Source organism: Sciurus carolinensis, chromosome 17, assembly GCF_902686445.1.
Source record: "Sciurus carolinensis chromosome 17, mSciCar1.2, whole genome shotgun sequence".
In the NCBI taxonomy this organism is placed as follows: Eukaryota; Metazoa; Chordata; class Mammalia; order Rodentia; family Sciuridae; genus Sciurus; species Sciurus carolinensis.
Window position 1 is genome coordinate 27,521,249 of NC_062229.1, and position 19,723 is coordinate 27,540,971.

Genomic DNA, 19,723 nt, shown 5'->3' on the forward strand with positions numbered 1-19,723 from the left:
TCATTTGTGATTGGACGTAGGGTCCACGACGGGCGGGGCTATAAGGTTGACGTTGATTGGGTCCGCCTGCCTGGGCCGGAAGGGACGTCACTTGTGATTGGACGCGCAAGACTGATGCCTCCTCTAGGGTCCCCACCCCTAGAGATTTGGGGAGGTTTGTGCTTGCAAGGTTTGTGGCGACCTTCCTCTTGGTCAGCTACTGTGTATAGTCTGCGTGAGCAGATTTCTTTAGTTCACTCAAGATTCGTGGCTAAAACCCATATAAATGGCTCCAAGTCTCTAATATGGTCCCTTCGATATTGGCTTGATGCCTCTGGAGCGTGAACCACGGGTATTGCTTTCTACCATGTCAAACCCAGCGGGGCCAGGAAGATACTGGTGTTGCTTTTTACTCTTTGCTGAGGAGAAACTCTTACATGTGACCAGATTTCCTCCGGACACTAAAATAATGCTTATTACGTTTACAACCCTAAAAAGCACCAATGTTTTTTCCATTTTACAGATTAGAAAACAGGTTAAGAAACTTGCTCAAAGTTCTTAGCTACAAGGGCAAGTCAGTATCTGAACACAGGCAATCTGGCTTTAGAACCCTCGTTTTTAACTACTACCTTGTACTGCCCGTGCACCATACTGCAATGATGTTTTGCTGCCAATTCAAGGAATCTGGGCCTACCCTCCTGGGCCACGAAATTGCTCCAAGTGACCACTAAAACTTTGAACTGGTTGTATTTAGCCCATCCTTGGTGGACATGCTAACAAGATTTGTTTTCCCTGAAGCACACAGAACTCTGGGCCACTGCATTTAGGAGGGAGATCTTAGGAACCTGTACTCTGCCAAGGGGGAACTTTCTAGAGTTTCATTTCTCTGAGTGGCTTTGCTGCGTTTTCCCTACACAATCCTTGTATTCAATCTGTTGAGAGTCAGCTTTCATCTCATTTCATGGTGAGGTAAATCAATGAGAACATACTTGAGCTGGGGCAAAATTCAGGGCTTCCTGGTTCCCAACCCTGCACGATTATCCCTATGTCAGGATCTCTCCCGGGAAATTTCCCCGAAGATTGTACAGAACAGAGTGGGCAGGGAAGACCCATTAGAGCAGGATGCACACCTTGCATAATCCTGCTCAGCCTTATTCCTGTTTTGATGAGTAAGGAATGATAATAACATGAGGTAGTTTAAAGGTGCGACGGGTGCAGGGAATCAACGTGATCCAGCATACAGGGAAAACCCTCCAAGAGATGTCTCAATATGAAGAAATGGAAATTATGCAGGTGGCAGGTGTCTAGCATCTGGACTTTCTCCTAGGACCAACTGGAGCCATAGATGTTTTAGGCAGAAGAGTGATGAAGTCAGAGATGTGGCTCAGAATTTTCCTGGCTATCATATGGTAAAAGGTAGATCGGGAAATCAGAGGAGAAACAAAAAGAGCAGTGAGAAGTGGTGTGCAGGCTAGAAATAGTGGGAGTAGGGAAAACAGGCAAGTATTTAAAGGCATTAGGAGCAAACTTGACAGACTTAGTGATGGAATGGGAAAGGAAATTAGGGATGGCTCCTGGAGTTTTGGTTTGGGCAACTGAAAGACTAGTGATGCCATTTGTGGAGAAGTTGGACTGGAAGTGAGGGTGATACATTCAATACAGTAGAAATGTATTGTTTGGAGTGATGTCAGGCAGAGATGTTGAAGTTCATAGTTGGCTATTTGGGTCTGGAACTCAGGGACTAGGGATGGGATGGAGATATAGCTTTGAGAAACAGCAACTGTGGGGATTGTTTGGAACCATGTAGTGGATAAGACTGCCCAAAGAGAGTGTGCTGGTTTCCCTCACGGCAAAGGAAAATAAACTGCAAAAGATACTGAGTGCAGAAACAGATTAAAACCAGAGGAACGTAGGGCCATAGAATTTAAGGATAAAAGAGTGACAGAGAGGAATAGATAATCAATGATAAATAGTGAAAGATCAAGCAAGGTAAAGACTAGATCTTTGATGTCCTTGATAAGAGCAGTGTCAGTAAAGAGATGGGGCAGTAATCAGAACTGAAGGGAACTGAGAACTGATGGGAAAGATAAAGCAACAAAGTGTTCAAACATAGGTCACTTTTCTAAGAGATCTGGTTACAAAGGAAAAAAGGAAAGATGGTAGCTGGAAAGAAGCAGTCCTTGGGAACTGAGAGACATCACTTTGATGTTTGCTTTTTTTTTTTTTTCAGTGCAGGATAACTTAAGAGAACAAAAGAGGGGTGAGGAGTGGGAGATCTGGGGGCATGCAGGAGATTTGGAATTTGGTATTGGGGAGAACTGAGAAAGTGCAGACTTGTCAAGCCTAGGACTGCTGGATGGCACTGAGGATCTGGTTGAGTTTGGCAGTTTATTCAACACTGATCTGTGTGGTTGTAAGATTTTGTCCAATAGCATTGACAACCAGGAGAAAGGTCAGAAAAGACAGGAGGTTGTATTCTTCCATAGATGGAGAACTGCCAGGCAGGTGTGACTGTGTAAGGGATGTAAGTATATGGAGAAGAATATTATGGAATGATGGACCCTGGACTCTCAGCTGATAGGGAAGGAAGTGAAAGCTAAAAGGAGTTGATAAATAGAACAGAATAGAGAGACAACTGAACTGGAAGTTTCCACAGACCAGAGAATAAGTGGGAGGAATTCAGAGATTAGCTGCTGGACAGGTCAGAGATCAGTGTCTGGTTATAAATAACTTCAGGTGGAGATTATTTTTTTGGTAGTAAACCCAGGGCCTTGTACATGCTAGGTAAACACTCTACTACTGAGCCTTTTTTATTTTATGTTGAGACAGGGTCTTACTAAGTTGCCCAGACTGACCTCAAGCTTGTGATCCTCCTGCCTCAGCTTACTTTAGCCAGGATTACAGGTGTGCGCCACTGCGCCCCACAAGATGGAGTTCTTCTGTGGTGATGCGGAGGTCCTGGGAATAGAGGGCTGAAGAGTTGGAAAGCCTCTAGAGATGACAATGACCTGAAGCCAAAGTGATCAATGATTGGAGATAAGGGCTAGAATGAGAGGTACTACATCTTACTGTTCTTGCCCAATTCACTGGTGCCTGAGCCACACCAGTTGCATTAGTCAAAAATATAAGGTGCTATTCTAGAACACTCACATCACAGGCTCTGAGAGTCCAAGGTTCCACATTTGAAAGTTCCAGAATTTTATAGGTCTAGCACCAATTTTTCTCTCCCTATTTAGTCCTGGCATAAACAATTCAATCTCTTTCCCCAACTCTGAATCTCCTGTTTTTTCTCCTTTGTGCTTGTTATAACTTAGCCCCATTATCACATGGTCCATCTCTGACTCATTGTGGGAGGGGACTACACAGTAGCCTGAATACCAAAAGGCAAAGATATCTGGAGCCCATCTTAGACTCTTAACACAAATCTCTTCTGTTTCCATTTTGTAATTTGTCTTTGGTTGTGTAAACCCTGTTTCCATTTCCACCCATGTGATGATGACTTTCAGAAGTCTATGTTCAGCTCAGACCTTCATGCAGAACCTGTCTGTCCAATGCTATGTTGACACCTCTATTAGGGTTCTCCCAGGAACAGAATTAGTGAGATATCTATAGCTATAGGAGAGGATTTATTAGGGGAATTTTTACACATGATTATGGAGATGGAGAATCCCATAAGTCATCTACAAGCTGTAGAACCAGGGAAGCCAGTAGTGTGGTTCAGTCAAGTCCATCCTGACTTGGATTTGGCCTTGAGTCAGGGAAGCTGTTATTGTGTAACGCTTAGTCTGAGGCTGAAGTCCTAAGAAACTGAGGACTCACTAGTGCAACTACCAGAGTCAAAAGGTTGGAGAACCTGGAATTTTGATGCCATAGGCAAGAGAAGAACAATGTGTCAGTTTCAAGGAGAGAGAGTGTATTTCTCTTTCCTTTGTCTTTTTGTTTTATCCAGGCCCTTAGCTGATTCAATGGTGCTCATCCACACTGGATGAGGGCAGATCTTCTTTACTCTGTCTACTGATTCAAATGTCAATCTCTTCTGGAAACACCCTCACAGACATATCCATAAATAATGTTTTACCCCTTATATTTGGGTATGATTTAATTCAGTCAAGGTGACATCAAAAACCAGCATCACAATATTCGACAAAGAAGTCTCAAAGGTGCCTGAAGTTCATCTCCTCTAAGATGGAACTTGTGATTAGTCTTCTTTTCCAAACCAGACTTTCTTCCACCATTCTCCATATCTCTCCACTATCCATCCCTCCCTGCAAGACTGAACAGTGGCATCATTCCTGAATCTATCTCTTCCATCCTTCACATCCAATTGATCACCAAGGCCTGTTGATTTTGCCCCTCATTTTTCTGCAGTCTGCCCAGTTCTCTTCCTCTTCACCATCACCCCAGTTCACAATCCAACTCCATCCTCTCTTGCACAGATGACTGAGGTCAATTCCACCACAACATCTTTGAGCCTTCTCCAATTTGATTTTAACTTTAGCAGCCAAAAGTAATTTTTATAAAAGGCAAATTCGGCTTTCTGCTGTTCTAAACTTTCCACTGAGGTCTGTGAAAAGGGCCCCATGGTCCAGCTCCTTCTATTCTCTCTAATGGCTCTCATTCCACTCCTTTACTCTCTATACTTTGGATGTCTTTTCTTTCTTTTTGGGGTGGGGGAGTGGCGGGGAGAAGGGCGGAAGGAGATGCTAAACATACATAACATACATTTTGCCACTTAGTCATTTAAGTGTACAGTTCTATGGCATTTAATACATTTACATTGTGGTGCAACCATCACCACTATCCATTTTCGAAACTTTTTCATCTTTCCCAATGAAAATTCTGCACCATTAAACACTAAATCCCCATGCCCGCCTCTCCAGGTTTCTTTCCATCTATCAAATTTGAGGAGTCCTGTTACCTTCTACATAGAGTTCTTTATACATGATGATCCCTCGTTTTGAAACACACTTCCTCTCTGCCCAGTGACTACTACTATTTCCGCTCTCCTTTGCCTAGTTACTGCTTGCTACTCAGGGGATCCTCTGAGTCTAGGTTAGAAGTGCCTGCAAATCCCTCACCCCACCCCAAACCCTGCTCCGGACGGATGAGTAGTTTGTATTTATGCAGGTTTTAATTATTTTGTGCTTTCACCCATCTAGCCATCTGTGGGTGTGACCGCCCCCAGCTGGGGTGTGCCGCTCAGCGGACGGACTTTGGCACCTCCTCCAGGCTGGCAGTGGGCAGTGTTCTTCGGTTTGCCTATCTCGGTCCTCCCGCCCAGCCGCGCAGACCACAGAACACACGCCCGGGAGAGTCGCTCAGTCAGGCGGAGTCTTCCAGACTCCAGACGTCAGCCTTGTCCGTTACCCGGCAGTACTCGAGCTTAGACTACCAAGCCTCCTCGCACCTCCAGACGCGAGAATTACACATTTGGACCTCAAACCTGCGCGGTGAGAGTCAGGAGATGGGAAGGAGATGGGAAACGCGCGCTCCAGTCACGCCCCCTCAGCATTTGGGTCGCGGCCCTTTAAGAACGATTCAATTCCCGACTCCGCAGGGACAGGGCTGTAAAGGGGCGCTCGGATTGGTCGGTTTGGGTGCGGGTGTCGCCTAGCAGTAGCGAATGGGGACTCGCGGGTGGCGCGTGCGCACCACCGCCTACCTGCGCCCGGGACACCGATGTCCTGCGCCGGGTCCGCCCGATGGGTTAAGGTTGCCGAGGAGGCGGGGGGGCGGCGCGGCGACACGGCAGTGGGCGCCGACTTCTGAAGGCCGCCGTCGGGCGAGGTGAGGGCCGGCGGCGGAGACGGGCGCGAAGTCCGTTAGCCGAAAACAGGCGGGGTCGGGTGTGGCCCAGGGCGGGCCTGGAGGTGGAGGCGGCCCGGGCTCGCCCCGCCCTCCCCCTGGCAGGGGCTCTGTGGGGTTTCCCCGAGTCCGTCGTCCGCTTTCTCCCGCCAGCGGATTTCTGGACCTCTGGACAAGTGCTGGCGCTCGCCTGAGGTGTCCTCGACTGACAGATGCGCGCCGCGCTGCCCTCGGTGGGAGGAGTGTCCTGGGGGAGGAAAAAGACGATCGTTTCCTTAAGTATCCGCGAAGCTCGGGCCAGAGTATTGGCTACTTCAGTAGCAAACTTCCCCTTAGCCACTTGCACTACCAAATGCTGGAGAGCCTGGACCAACTTTTTGGAACATCAGATGTAGGATGTTTCATTACAGGTTTTGTGTCCATTACAAAGACCTCCAGAGCCAGAAAAATAAAGTTTTCCGGAGAATTATTCAAAAAAATCAAAGCCATGAAAGAATATTTCCGATGGTGAAAGTAATGGGTGAAGTATGTGACATTATCAGGGGGAAAAAAAAAATCACAACTGAGAACAAATGGATAGGGTAAATCTTAAGTTTTTTTATTGGTGCATTATAGTTGTGCATACTGATGGGATTTGTTTACATTTTCGTACATGCACACTATAGAATCTTAAGTTTTGCAAAGGATTGATTCTGGTAAAGAAAATTTTAGTAAAATGAAAATGGAAACAGTTGGAAGTGGTTTAGCATCGCTAGATAAAATTAAATTGGCTAGATAGAATTAAGTTGGCATAGTGGTTTCCTCAGGAAAATATTTGTAAACAAAGTTGTTATAGATCTAATTTATTTGGATTTACAACATGGAGGACATCTTGAGGTCCCAATGTTTTTTTATTCCTATAAGGAATTTAGAGATCAGCTGTATCCAAAAGGTGACTAATGGTCAGAGAGGAATACTGACTAAGGAAATCTAGTGGGTAAGGGACAAGTGTAACCTTAGGTTCCTTCCTCTGCCAACAGGTCTCTGATTTTTTGTTTGTTTGTTTGCATTAATGCTCTAGGAGAAAGAATTATTTAGAGAAATGGGGTAGCTGTAATCTGAAAGTTGGTTTTAGAGAAGCAGGATGTGGTGGAAAGATCATAGACTTTTGAATATGAGGAAGGTTTGAGTTTGAATCCTAGTTCTGCCTCTTAAACCTGAGAGCTGAGTTTTTCCACCTGTCCAGTGTAGTTTATGCCTATATTATAGATAGTTATGAGCAGTTAATAATATTATCAATATTAAAACATTCCTAGCACATTGCCTGTCATATACAGTTGTCCCTCAGTATCCTTGGAGGATTGGGCTCAAGTCCCTAATATAAAATGGCATAGTATTCACATATAACCTATGCCCATTCTCCTGTATACTTTAAATCATCTCTAGATTACTTATAATCTGTAATATAGTAAAATACTATGTAGAGAGTTATTACACAGTACTATTTAGGGAACAAAGACAGGAAGAAAAGTCTGTATATGTTTGGTATAGATGCAGTTTTAAAAAATATTTTGCATCTGAGGTTGGTCGATCTGCTGATATTGTACCCATGATACAGAAGGATGACTACAATATTAATTCCTGTCGAGTTCAACTTCATACTCATCTAAGCTCCTAACAAATATCATAATTGACTGCTGTTTTCCTCTCCATCCGATCTCCAAGTTACTCAGGGGATCTACAGATTAGGTGACCACTATTCCAGTCCTGTGGCGCAAGGAGAATACAGTTTGGGTGACACAATTCAAGTTTTGTCTTCTGTATGATATATTTGAAGAGAGATAGATACACCTTATGGTAAACAATTTTAACAAATTTCTGTGCCAAATTGAACTTTTTTTTCTAGTTTAAATTTCCATTTTGCAATGCCCAGTCATCTCTCACAGTTCCTCTCCCTGTATGTGGTAGGGATTTGGGAGTAGGGGTAGAGTAAAAAGAGGAGTAGAAACAACAGGAACAAGAGTGCCATGAAGTCTTTACTAGTAGAATAGGGATAACTATTACATAGTTTACAGATAATAGGAAGTGGTAGAGGAAATGGTAGGGGCGGATCAAAATATATTTTACAAAGCTTATTAATAGGGCTGGGTTTGTGACTCAGTGGTAAAGTGCTTACCCAGCATGCATGAGGCACTGAGTTCAATCCTCAGCACCACATAAAAATGAATAAATAAAATAAAGGTGTTGTGTTCATCTACAACTAAAAAAATTTTTAAAAACTTAGTAATATTGAAAAATACTTAGTAATATGGATATATTTAATTACTATGTCACATTTCTACCTAAACCAAACTCCATCTGTATAAACCTTTCTTGTTTTCTAAGTAGAGATTTATTGTGGGAAAGTGTTCAAAATATAGTTCAGAATTATGGCAAGGAACCTGAAGAGCTACATTTCTTGTATCAGTGAGCAAAATCAAGAAAGCCTTCTTATTCACTCATTTACTTAGTTGTTTTGTCCTTACAGAACTTACACTGATTTTTCTATAATTGTGACTTGATTTTCCAGACTCATACCATTGCTTTCCTGTTTTAAATTCAATACTAAGTATCTTCAAGCAGCTTTATTTTATAATGTCAACTGCTGATATTATAGTGTCTTCCAATTTGAAAATGTCATATAGTCATGGAGCTGTTCATTATAAAGTACACCCTTCAATATCCATTCACAATCAGAACTACAGTTAATTAGCAAATAAGACTACTGTGATATTGGTGGAGATATTTAAAAATGATATTTAAAAATAAAAAGAAGTATGAGCATAATTTAAGTGGCACCTGAGGACCTTAAGTAAATTCTGTTTTTCAACTTTTATTTTATTTATTTATTTATTTTTTGTGGTGCTTGGGATTGAACCCAGGGCTTTATGCATGTCAGGCAAGAGCTCTACCACTGAGCTACATCCCAATCCCCAACTTTTATTTTAAAATAATTATAGTCACAGGAAGTTACAAAGATAGTATAGAGAGGCCCCCTGGTTTCTCCAACTAGTTTCCCAGTTGGTTACATCTTACATAACTATAGTACTCCATCAACTCCAAGAAATTGATTTTGGTATAAAGTGTGTATATCATACTGTGCCATTTTATTATGTATTAATACCTGTGATCATCACCAAAATCCAGATACTAAATTTTTCTGTCACCACAAAGATCATCCTTTTGCCATCCCACAATAGTCACACCCATTCCCATCCTCCTCACCATCTTTAATCTCCCTCAACCATTTATCAGTTCTCCATCCATGATTCTGTCATTTTGAGAATGTTACATAAAAGGATTTATGTACTATGTAACTTTTTTACATAGTACATAACTATGCTACAGTCATATCACCAGTATTCAATGATGAATCTTGTTATTCCCATTCCTTTTCATTTAGCATCAGAATAAACTTGTATTTAAAAAAAAAAAAAGATGCTGGAGGCACCACAATACCTGATTTTCAAGACATACTACAGAGTCATAGTAACAAAAACAGCCTGATATTGGCATAAAGACAGAGACCAGTGGGACAGAATAGAGGATCCAGAAATAAATTTATGCATTTTCAGCCAACTGATTTTTGACAAAGGTGACAAAAATATACATTGGAGAAAGGACAGCCTCTTTAAAAATGGTGCTGGGAAAATTGGATATTCATATGTGGAAGATTGAAATTAGGCCCCATCTCACCCAGAACAAAAATGAACTAAAATTGGATCAAAGACCTTATTGTAAGATCTGAAGCTCTGAGGCTACTAGAGGAAAACACTTCAGGATATTGGCACAGGCAACAATATCCTGGATAGGACTCCAAAAGCAAGGAAACAAACGCATAAGACAAATGGGCTTATAGCAAACTGAAAAGCTTCTGCACACAAAGGTACAACACAGTGAAGAAACAACTAGAGATTGGAAGAAAATCTTTGCCAGCTAATTTATCTGACAGAGAACTAATATCCAGAATACGTAAAGAACTCAGAGAATAGCAACCAAAGAGGTAATCCAATAAAAAATGGGAAAAGGATTTGAACATCTCTCAAAAGAAGAAATGCAGATGGCCAATAAATATAAAAATGCTTAATATCTTAATACATCAGGGAAATGCAAATCAAAACTATAATTAGAGTCCATCTCACCCTAGTTAGAATGGCTATTATTAAAAAAATGCTAGTGAGGTTGAAGTTGTAGAGAAAGAGGAACTAATGTACTGTTGGGAATGTAAATTAGTACAACTACTATGGAAAACAGTATGGAGTTGCTTAGGGCCTCAATGGGTTGCTGAGGCTGGCTGTGAACTCATGGTCCTCCTCCCTCAGCCTCCTGAGCCACTAGGATTACAGGCATGCGCCACTGCACCTAGCAGAGTGCAGTTTCCCCATCTGTGGTGTTTGACTAGAATAGAGTGGTGTTTGTCTTAAAATTTTCTGATTTACTAAGCTGTACCTTTTTGAGTTCTTTGACTAGAGAATGCAGGTTTGTTGTGGTGACTTTTTTTTGAGGGGCGGGTATTTCTGCCCATTGTTGTTTCTGGTTGCTAGTTTCTCTAACACCAAGTTAGAGAATGTGTGATGCAAAAAGAAAACCCGCATTCCTCAAGGCCTAAGGTCCCAACCAGGCTGTCATGTTCTCTCCATCTTTCAGAATCTCCATATGTTTACTTCTTATGTAATACCCAGGATTTGTAAACTGTATCTCCTGGGAGGAGTAGGAAAATTCTTCTACCCCTCTTTCCAAAAGCAGAACTTCATTCTTCTTTTCATAATCATCATATCTCTTATTTGAGTATAGGCTATCTCATGATAATTCATAACTTGAATTCACATCAATCATCAAATCCCCATGAAATCATCAAACCCTCCCTTTTTGTATTAAAAATTTCCCATCTTTATTTTCATAAAGGAAAAAAAAATATTAAGGGTATTGTCTCCACTCAGATTCTCCCACAGCAGTGTGTAAAGCCACTCAGCCACTCAGGCAGCTGTCGTCCTGTACATTCACGCACACACACACACACACACACACACACACACACACACGAAAGGTAACAATATCACAGTATCACCTTTATTTAAGCTTCAGAAATATTTTCACAGTTTTAAAAAATTGACATGGGTTTCAGTAGTTTGCAGTCCTAGTAACTTGAAGAACTGGAAAACGGAGTTCTATCTTAAATGCTAGTAATTGAAGAAAAGCAGGTTTAGTCATCGAAGTGTAAGATGGATGAAACAGAGCAGCTGAAAGGGACTTGGGTCCTTTAGAGAGGGGTAGAATCGGTTCTTATGGTTACCAGCACTTGGAAATGCCACCCTTTTCCTTATTGGTTTAACGCAATGTTTGGCATGTGGTAGATGCTTTGTAAGACAGCACTACAGAGCTTGTTTTGGGGTTGACAGTTGGAACAAACACACACTTACAAGAGTACACGGTTTACTCTGTCTCCCACAAGGACCTTTCTTATTTTGCTGTAGGGTATTTCTGTCCTGTTCTGACTTTTGGCATCTCGTTAGTTATCTTTTTTTTTTTTTTTTTTTTCTTCTCAGTATCTTATATAATGGTTTAAGGCTCTTGTTGGAGTTATAAACCCTGGGTTTAAATTGATCTTGTAATCTCCCCCTAACTGTCTCAGGACTTAATGCCATATATTTCTTTTAAAAGTGTTAAATTAATATTTTAAACATTCATGAAAGTACAGCAGATAACCTCCCTACTCCTGTGCCCTGCTTCTCTCTCTGGTGCTAGAGGTCACATAGCATTGGTCAAGCAAGGGTTAAAGCCCACAGAACCTTCTGGCAGTTGGCCTGGCCCTTGCCAGTGCTGCTGGAAACTCAGTAGCTTTTGTAAAGGGATGTATTTTTTCCTGGGGCTTTTCACAATTTTACTCCCCAAGGAGAGGTTTGGAGAAAGGGGACAGATGGACATTGTATCACTGTAGCTTCTCATGTGTATAATGGAATAATCATTCATTCATTCCTCCATTGCAGACGTGGTCTTTGTTCTTAGAACTCACTCTTAGGTGGTGGAAAGGCTAAATGAATACGATAGAGAACAGAGAAGTAGTGTCTCTATTTACTTACAAGAGGGAGAGAGTGCTTCCAGTTGGGCACGTCTGACAAGGTTTCATGTAGTGGGTGGATTGAGACAGTTCTTGATTTGGATTTGGATTTGGATTTGGATACGAAGAGATGAAAGGAGTGACATTGCAGACCCAGGTGTAGACAGACTGTCAAGAGGAGCAGAGGTGAGGGGTGGTGTGCATTCTTGGAGCTCCTGTATTTGAGAGGAGGAAGAATTGAGATGCCAAGTCAGGTTGCATCACTTGAGTTCTTTAGAAGACAAGTTCCCCAGTATACCTGTTAACATCCTGTCAAGTAGAAGACCTGACAAACAGGATCCGTGCAACAGGATATGTACACACTGGACAGATACATTAGAGCTATACTGGCCGCTTCACAGGGCTGCCACACACAGATGTGTAGGTTATGTCTTGTAGGAGCATCCAGTAGAGTTGGCAGGTGGGGCTACAACCCAGCCAGGCTCTGCTAGCTGAGCTGGTGTGGGCCTGTTTCCACCCCAAGAGGCACCTTTTTCTAATTTGCCAAAGGCACTACGAGGACTTAGATCTGTTTTCTTTTGTTTCTTAATGTGTTCCCATATCAGAGCCAAATATTTAGTGTTTTACTGTAATATAATTTGCTAAATGACTTCTTTTAGCCATCTGTAGGGACTCAGTCATCATTTGAAGACTGGCTCTGTCTCAGACATTTGCAGAAATTCAGGAGGACATGCTCGCTCAGTTCCATTTTTGCCTTCTGCTCTCTTTGCCACCAGCAATGGTTAGATGCTCAGAATCCCTCCACTTTGCTTTATCGCCTTTAGATGGATATGGCAACTACACAGCTTAGCACCTACCACCCTGGGTGACCTGAGTTGCACAGATCTATCCCTGCCTCTTCAGTGTTAGGCACTTCCCATCCCTGCAGGTCTGTCTGGCACTGTGTCCTTCTGCTAACTACTGTCACTACATGTTTACTCCCCAAGGAGAGGTATATGGAAATGGGACAAATGGACAATTTATCACTGCCTCCTTGCTTCTCCATCCCTTTGTCCCTCATGCCAGTTGATTTAATGCTGGAAAGGGAGGGATTCATTAGTTGGAAGGAAAAGAAGGATTACAAGTGAGGAAGTGACAGGAAAATTGGGAGCCACATAGCTGTAGAGGGCAGAGAAATAATAACGAAAGCAACATTTGCAATTATAGTGGGGGTGAGGGAAGCGACCTGGAGTGGACGTTTTGAGGGTGGGGGCATCTCTGGCACTGTCTTCTGGCCTCACTAACAAAATGACCTTGCTTTCCTCAGGTGTCCTCATGACTTCTCTTGTGGACCATGTCCATGATCTTTTTTGCCAGTGTGGTACGGGTGAGGGATGGACTGCCCCTCTCGGCCTCTACTGACTTTTACCACACCCAAGATTTTCTGGAATGCAGGAGACGGCTCAAGACTTTAGCCTTGCGACTGGCCCAGTATCCAGGTCGAGGCTCTGCAGAAAGCTGTGACTTTAGTATACAGTAAGTGAACATATTCACTTATTCAGAACAACAGCAGAATATGGATTACTTTTATCCACCTGTTGAGGTCACAGTATGCTGATCACCATGTGTGTTAAAAGTAGTTAAAGCATCAGACAGTGGTCTTAGGTTGTGTGTTCACAACAATGGAATCGAATGATGTGGGTGGGCTGGGGTTGTGGCTCAGTGGTAGAGCACTTATCTAGCATGTGTGAGGCACTGGGTTCGAGTCTCAGCACCACATATAAATAAATAAATAACATAAAGGTCCATTGACAACTTTAAAAAAAAATGATGTGGATGTCCTCAGAGCCTCAAAAGTTGCTGTTCCAACTGCTGACTTCTGTCAGTGGAGTGCCCCCGAGTATTAGAAGACCTGGGTTCAGCCAGTTTTTATGACTTTAGTTTGAAAGTTGGTTTTTTTTTTTTTCCCTGCACTTAGATGCAGGGGAGGAAAAGGATAAGGAGGGAGAGGAGATGCTAGATTAAAATGTTAGAGAGAGAGAGAAAGCTATTGTCTTCAAGAGCTATTTTTTCTTTTTAATTTTTTTACCTTACAAATTTTCACATTTAAATTTTTACCATGTGACAGGATCTGGGGCTTGAAAAATGAGCCAGTGGGTCTCTGTTTTTCAAACAACGTAAAGTCTAATGAAGGATCAAGAGAAATATATAACTGAACAGAATACAGTGGGAAAAACTCCAGTGGAAGTAGGACCCAGGTGGTCATAATAATCCTAGTAATAACAGGTAATTGTGTGGAGTGCTTTCCATATGCCAGGCACTGTTCCTGTGCTTCTTGTGGCTTATGAGGCAAGCAGCAGTATTACACATGCTTTGCAGAGGAGGAAATTGAGGTTAAGCCACTTAACCAAAGCTTTGCTGTTAGCAAGCAGTGAAACCAAGATTTGAATGCAGGCAGTCAGGCACTGAGGTCAGTTTCTCACATTTTATTGCAGGACTTAGAGCAAGAAGCCAGTCATTTTGTGGAGGAATCAAGGGCAAGACAGGTTTTAAAATATTAAAATAGCTTGTTCTATGCACTACATCTATATTTTTTAGTATTTAGGCTTTCATTTACCAAGTCCCTTTTGCTTTCCTTGAATCATGGATTTTTAGTTGACTTGATAAGGTAGAGACCTTTAAGGGCAATTCAGGTTTAGAATCATAAAAACAGAAGGGATAGTCCAGGCCTAACACCAGTCTTAAGTGGTGTTATCAGGTAAGAAGGGCTATTTCCTGAGTGATGTTGGGTGGCCAGCACCTACAGCTGTCACTTTGGGTGCTCAGGCACAAAAGCTGAGCTGCATCTGCCCACATTTGCAGTTCCTTTCTCTGCTTGCCTGAAAGCACCTTCCTTGATCCCCCTTCTGCATGAGGCTGTGATGAACTAATGTGTGCTGTGCCTCAGATAGGACAGCTTTTCTCTGTTGAAGGCTATTTTTCTCAGTTAAAAAGAAGTCTACAATTTCAGAATGAAATCTTGGATACCTTTTGGAAAAGGAATATAAAACGTTCTACTCATTTGTATTTTGAATTGAATATTCACCTTTATATTCACAGACAAAACTAAGACTTTCTTGTCTTATGGGTGAGCACTATCATAGCTTTTTATGGTTGAAGGGTCATATTTCTTAGAGTTACCACAACAAATTAGTATACACTGGTGTCAAATAGCAGAAACATAATCTCTCACAGTTCTGAAGGCCAAAAGTCTGAAACCTGGGTGTTGCAGGGCCTGCTTCCTCTGAAGCTTTAAGACTCCTTCCTGTAGCTCTGCTCCTTTTGGTGGTTGCTGGCAATCCCAGGTTTTCCTTGGCTGATAGACACATGATTATTCCAATGTCTGCATGGTCACATGGCCTTTCCTTTGTTTCTGTGTCTACATTTCCTTCTATAAGGGTTCCAATCATTAGATGAGGACCTACCCTAATCTAGTATAAACTCATTTTATCTTGATTACACCTGCAAAGATGCTGTTTCCAAATAAAATTACATTCATTGGGAGTTAGAACTTCAGCATGTCTTTTTTTTTTTTTTTTTTTTTTTTTTTTTGTGGTGCTGGGAATCGAACCCGTGGCCTTGTGCTTACAAGGCAAGCACTTTACCAACTGAGCTATCTCTCCAGCCCAGCATGTCTTTTTGAGGACACATTCAGCCCACAATAGGGATCCTTTTTCATATAGAAACACCTCTGTCCTAAAGAGGTGAGGCCCCTTCTTGAGGATTCCTTCTGTCAAGAGGACAGTCATCCTTTTCTTTCTTTCTTTCTTTTTTTTTTTTTTTGGTTGTGCTGGGGATTGAACCCAGGGCCTCATGCATGCCAGGCAAGCACTCTACCAACTGAGCCATACCCCCAGCCCCAGTCATCCTTTTCTTTAAGTTGAAAAAGGTTTTATGTGGAGAGTTGCAGTTATAAAAAGATGGTACAACAATAAAACCTAAAGACCTCCTGTAGGAAATATCCAAAAAAGTCTGGGTAAATATATATAAAAAATTACTTTAAATGTATAGTCGAGAATGAAAGAAACCCTAAGTTGCCAGAAATGAAGGGGAGCCAAATATCTCGGTGGTATGTGTGTGAGTTAAAGCTGAGGTTCCTGATGATCAGTCATAGTCTACTTAGAGCTGGAGCTTCGCCACCCATGAAGGAAAGAGGTCTTTGGACTCACGTAGGGTGGTATGTCAGAATGAGACCTTTGCATAAAAGAAAAACACCTCATCGGACTACAATCTAGTGAAATGATGGAAATAGTGTGCCCTCTGATACAGGGGTAACTCATCTCTCCTGAGCTTTGGATGGGAAGGAAAAAATAAAATCTCAGCTAATTGAAACCTTGTTCTTCTGCCTCATGGGAAGTTGAAGTTTATATTCCCCAAGGTCTAGGGATTCCCAAGCTAAGGTTCAAACATCCATATTGGTCCCAGGTTGATGACACTTGTAAGGTAGCTGACCAAAACAAATGCAGAACCACCGTGGAAAAAGTATGCCACAACTCAGGCCTCAGGGTTCTACAGAAAATGACAAGGCCCACAGTGGAGAACTTTCAGCAAAAATGGCAATACATGAGGAAATATTCCACCATGAGTGGCAGTTAATAGACACCACAGATAGTTGAACTAGACCCCACTTGCCCCAAACTTGAAATGATAGCAGGACAGTCTGAAAAGGAGTATAAAAAGAAGAAATAACCTGTATTTGTTTTTTGAGGGCAGAATAACCTTAGTAGCACAACCAGATGAAGACAGCATAGGAAGGAAAATTGTAAATCAGTCTAATTTTACATAGACACAAAAATCCTAAATAAAACATTATCAGACTAAACCTAGCAGGTGTATATATATATATATATATATGAATATGTAGAAACATACAACAAGGATTTATTTCAGGGTGCCAGGATGATTTAACATTAGAACATCTATTGGTGTAAATTAAAGCAGAAAAACATTATTCTCAGTGCAGAGGAGTCTGAATTGATCCTCCCTAATACAAAGTGCGCCTCTCATGCATACATAAGTAAGTGATCACACCCTGTGGGTGACTAATACTATTAGACATTTTAAAGGAAGTCTTAAGAAAAATAGTCTTAGAAACTGATCTAGCTGAAGATGTAATATATATGCCACAGACGGCTACTAGAGTGTTGGAGGCCAAGAAAGTGCAGAGGTGAGCTGAGGTGGTATCTGGGTGTGGGGTGGGAACACATGAGTGTGTTTCCTGGTCATGCAGATGTTGCTCTTTTGTTTCAGTTTTTCTTCTTCTGGGGACGTGGCCTGCATGGCTATCTGCTCCCGCCAGTGTCCAGCAGCCATGGCCTTCTGCTTCCTGGAGACCCTGTGGTGGGAATTCACAGCTTCCTATGACACCACCTGCATTGGCCTCGCCTCCAGGCCCTATGCTTTTCTCGAGTTTGGTTGGTAACCCTCTTTCATGTGTACTGAGCTCTCCTATGGCATTGGATGTATAGAACTTAGAGTTGAGGTTTCGCTTTGATCATTGAGAAAAGCCATGAGAGGTACAAGCACCTGGCACTGAAGAAGAGCCTCACACCATGAGATTTCACAGCTATTAAATTGGCCTGGAAGCCTTGACGTTTAATACTCTGGCTTTTCATGTCTCCAGAGCCTGGGGGAAGTAAGGAAGGGTGAAACCTGAGTAGGTTATTCACCACAGGCTTCTGAAGCTGGGGTCGGCAAACTGTGGACCATAAGTCAACTGCCTGTTTTTGCAAGTAAAGTGGGACACAGTCATGCTCATTCTGAGTTATCTATGGCTGCTTTTGCCCAACAGAGCAGAATTGAGTTGTCACGACAGAGACCATAGAGCCCCCCAGACTAAAATACTGTTGAGTGCTTTAAGAAAGTTTTGCTGACCCTTGCTCTAGAGCAGTACTACTCAAAGAGTGTTCTTCTTTCATGATGTAAGCACAGAAAATGAGAAAAAGTGTTCAGAAATGTACTGTAATTCAACATTCCTGTGATTTAAAAAATGGCACTTTATCAACAAGTATTAATCTACAACATTTTGAAGTAAGAAAATTATGGTCCTTCACTCTTAACTTTGAGAAACCCTTTTCTGGAAAGGGTTCTTCTTTTTTAGACTGTACCAGAAAGGCCCTGTGGAGGCTCGGGGACTTTGGACTATAGCATGATAATCATAGAGGGTGCTTGGTTTTTGTCAGTGTGGCTCATTTTGAGCTCTTGGGGTTGGGGGACATTTTGGGTCTTTGTGATGCTCTTGAACGAGGAATTGGCAGCTTCTGGTACACATGGTCAGGTATGGGATAGCACTTGGAAATGTTGCACTTGGGCTTTCTGGCTGCTACTGCCTTAGCCCTTGCATTCCCTCTTATGGCCTACTGGCTGGCTCATTAGAAATGGAACCAGCGCCCTCTGTTGGTCTCACTCGAAGGAGCTGGGGAGCTTCCTAGTAGGCAGGACCCACTGTGGTAGACCCATGATAGACAGAGAGCTCTGGCTCTTGCTCTCTCTCGAGGATTTTAGCCTCACTTTTTCCTTTGAAAAGGACATACTATCCCAAAGCAGACCACAGCTGCAGCAAGACTTTGGCTCTCAGTTGATTTGGAGTGCAAGTGCCCTTCTTCCAAAACAGTGTGCTTGATCTGACAGGAGACCCTTCATTGGTACCACATTTGCTCACTATTGAATGGGAGTGGAATGTGTCCAAGCACATTGATATTAGAATTGTACATGATTTTGCTTTGTCAATACATAGCAAGTTTTACTTTAAAAGCTTGTTAAGATTTGGTAATAGATGAACCTAAAAGAATTAAAATCAATTGCTTTCAAATATGTAATCCTAGTTTGCACAACATAGTCATATTCATTTGTACTTTCAAACAAGCTTTTCTTGAGATGCTCAAGTCAGGAATAACTGTCCCCATTTTCAAGTGTAGAAATGTTGTGTGAATCACCTAGGATTGTATTGTCATAAGTGGCCAAGACTCCAGCCCCTTTCCACTTGACTCCCTTGTCACTGTGGTCCTGTGATACACTATTGCCATCTCTGTAATCACCTTTTAATCATTCTACTTTGAAGAGATTGATCAGACTAATGTTGTTACATAGTAATCATTTGATCTTGATGTATAACTTGACTCTTCAAAATCTGGCTGACTTACTAACTTGCTTAGAAATGTGAACTTCACTTTGCACATATTGTCATCTATTCTGATGAGAATGCTCAACTTGGGTTGCTCTCTTTTTGCAGACAGTGTCATTCAGAAAATGAAGTGGCATTTTAACTATGTGAGTTCCTCTCAGATGAAGAGCAGCTTGGAGAAAATTCAGGAGGAGCTTGAGTTCCAGCCTCCAGTGGTTCTTACTGTGGAGGACACAGATATGGCAAATGGCATGATGAATGGTCACATACCAATGCACTCAGAGCCTGGTAAGTGGCCTGCTTTTCTCTGATACTAATGAAGATGAAGTGACACTATGTATTTCAAATAGACTTTTTTATGTACTAGAAATGTTTATTTGAGAGGGGAACATAGAAAATATGTTAGGAAAATTATGGACTGATTCTGTTTCCAGATGGTCATGTCATATAAACCTTAGCTGCTCTGAAAGTGGGTTGATTTGAGAGGATCTATTCTTTTGATGAAATCCAAGAGTTGAGAAGAGTGGACTTGGGAGGTTGTTTTCTTAATCAGGGTGAAATCTACAAGTTTAAATTTTGTAAATAAAATTCCTTCTCTTTTGCTAGAAGCTACTCGTTGAACCATATAGATTATATATATATATATCCTTACTGTATCACTTGGTAAATGTTGCAAATCTCCCCTGAGAACCCCTGTACACCTTGTTGGAGAGAGGGCTGTG

The 19,723-nt window shown here is 41.9% G+C and overlaps 2 protein-coding genes and 1 non-coding gene across 4 annotated transcripts in view; 1 reads left to right on the forward strand and 2 right to left on the reverse strand.

Moving 5' to 3' along the window:
• Positions 1 to 6,654, reverse strand: LOC124968248 (basic salivary proline-rich protein 2-like). The gene is made up of 3 exons (XM_047530536.1): positions 6,641 to 6,654; positions 5,642 to 6,031; positions 1 to 70 (listed from the first exon to the last, which is right to left on the reverse strand). Exons 1-3 carry the CDS (start codon positions 6,652 to 6,654, stop codon positions 1 to 3), a joined length of 474 nt encoding a protein of 157 aa, XP_047386492.1.
• Sec22c (SEC22 homolog C, vesicle trafficking protein) overlaps positions 5,627 to 19,723 on the forward strand; it is a 22,958-nt gene continuing 8,861 nt past the window's right edge. For both annotated transcript variants that reach the window (XM_047532100.1, XM_047532101.1), the window contains exons 1-4: positions 5,627 to 5,766; positions 13,167 to 13,375; positions 17,129 to 17,292; positions 19,110 to 19,289. In XM_047532100.1, the coding sequence (XP_047388056.1) occupies positions 13,194 to 13,375; positions 17,129 to 17,292; positions 19,110 to 19,289 (526 nt within the window). In that variant the 5' untranslated portion in view covers positions 5,627 to 5,766; positions 13,167 to 13,193. The remainder of the gene's footprint in view (positions 5,767 to 13,166; positions 13,376 to 17,128; positions 17,293 to 19,109; positions 19,290 to 19,723) is intronic.
• Trnaa-ggc (transfer RNA alanine (anticodon GGC)) lies at positions 15,661 to 15,733 on the reverse strand. The gene has a single exon. It is a non-coding gene; the product is annotated as a tRNA-Ala (tRNA).

Bases quoted from the DNA above. Each gene is read 5' to 3' on its own strand.
- LOC124968248 (XM_047530536.1), bottom strand. The intron at 71-5,641 runs GTAGGCGGTGGT...CTTCCGGCCCAG, and splicing joins CATCGGTGTCCCGGGCGCAG to GCAGGCGGACCCAATCAACG.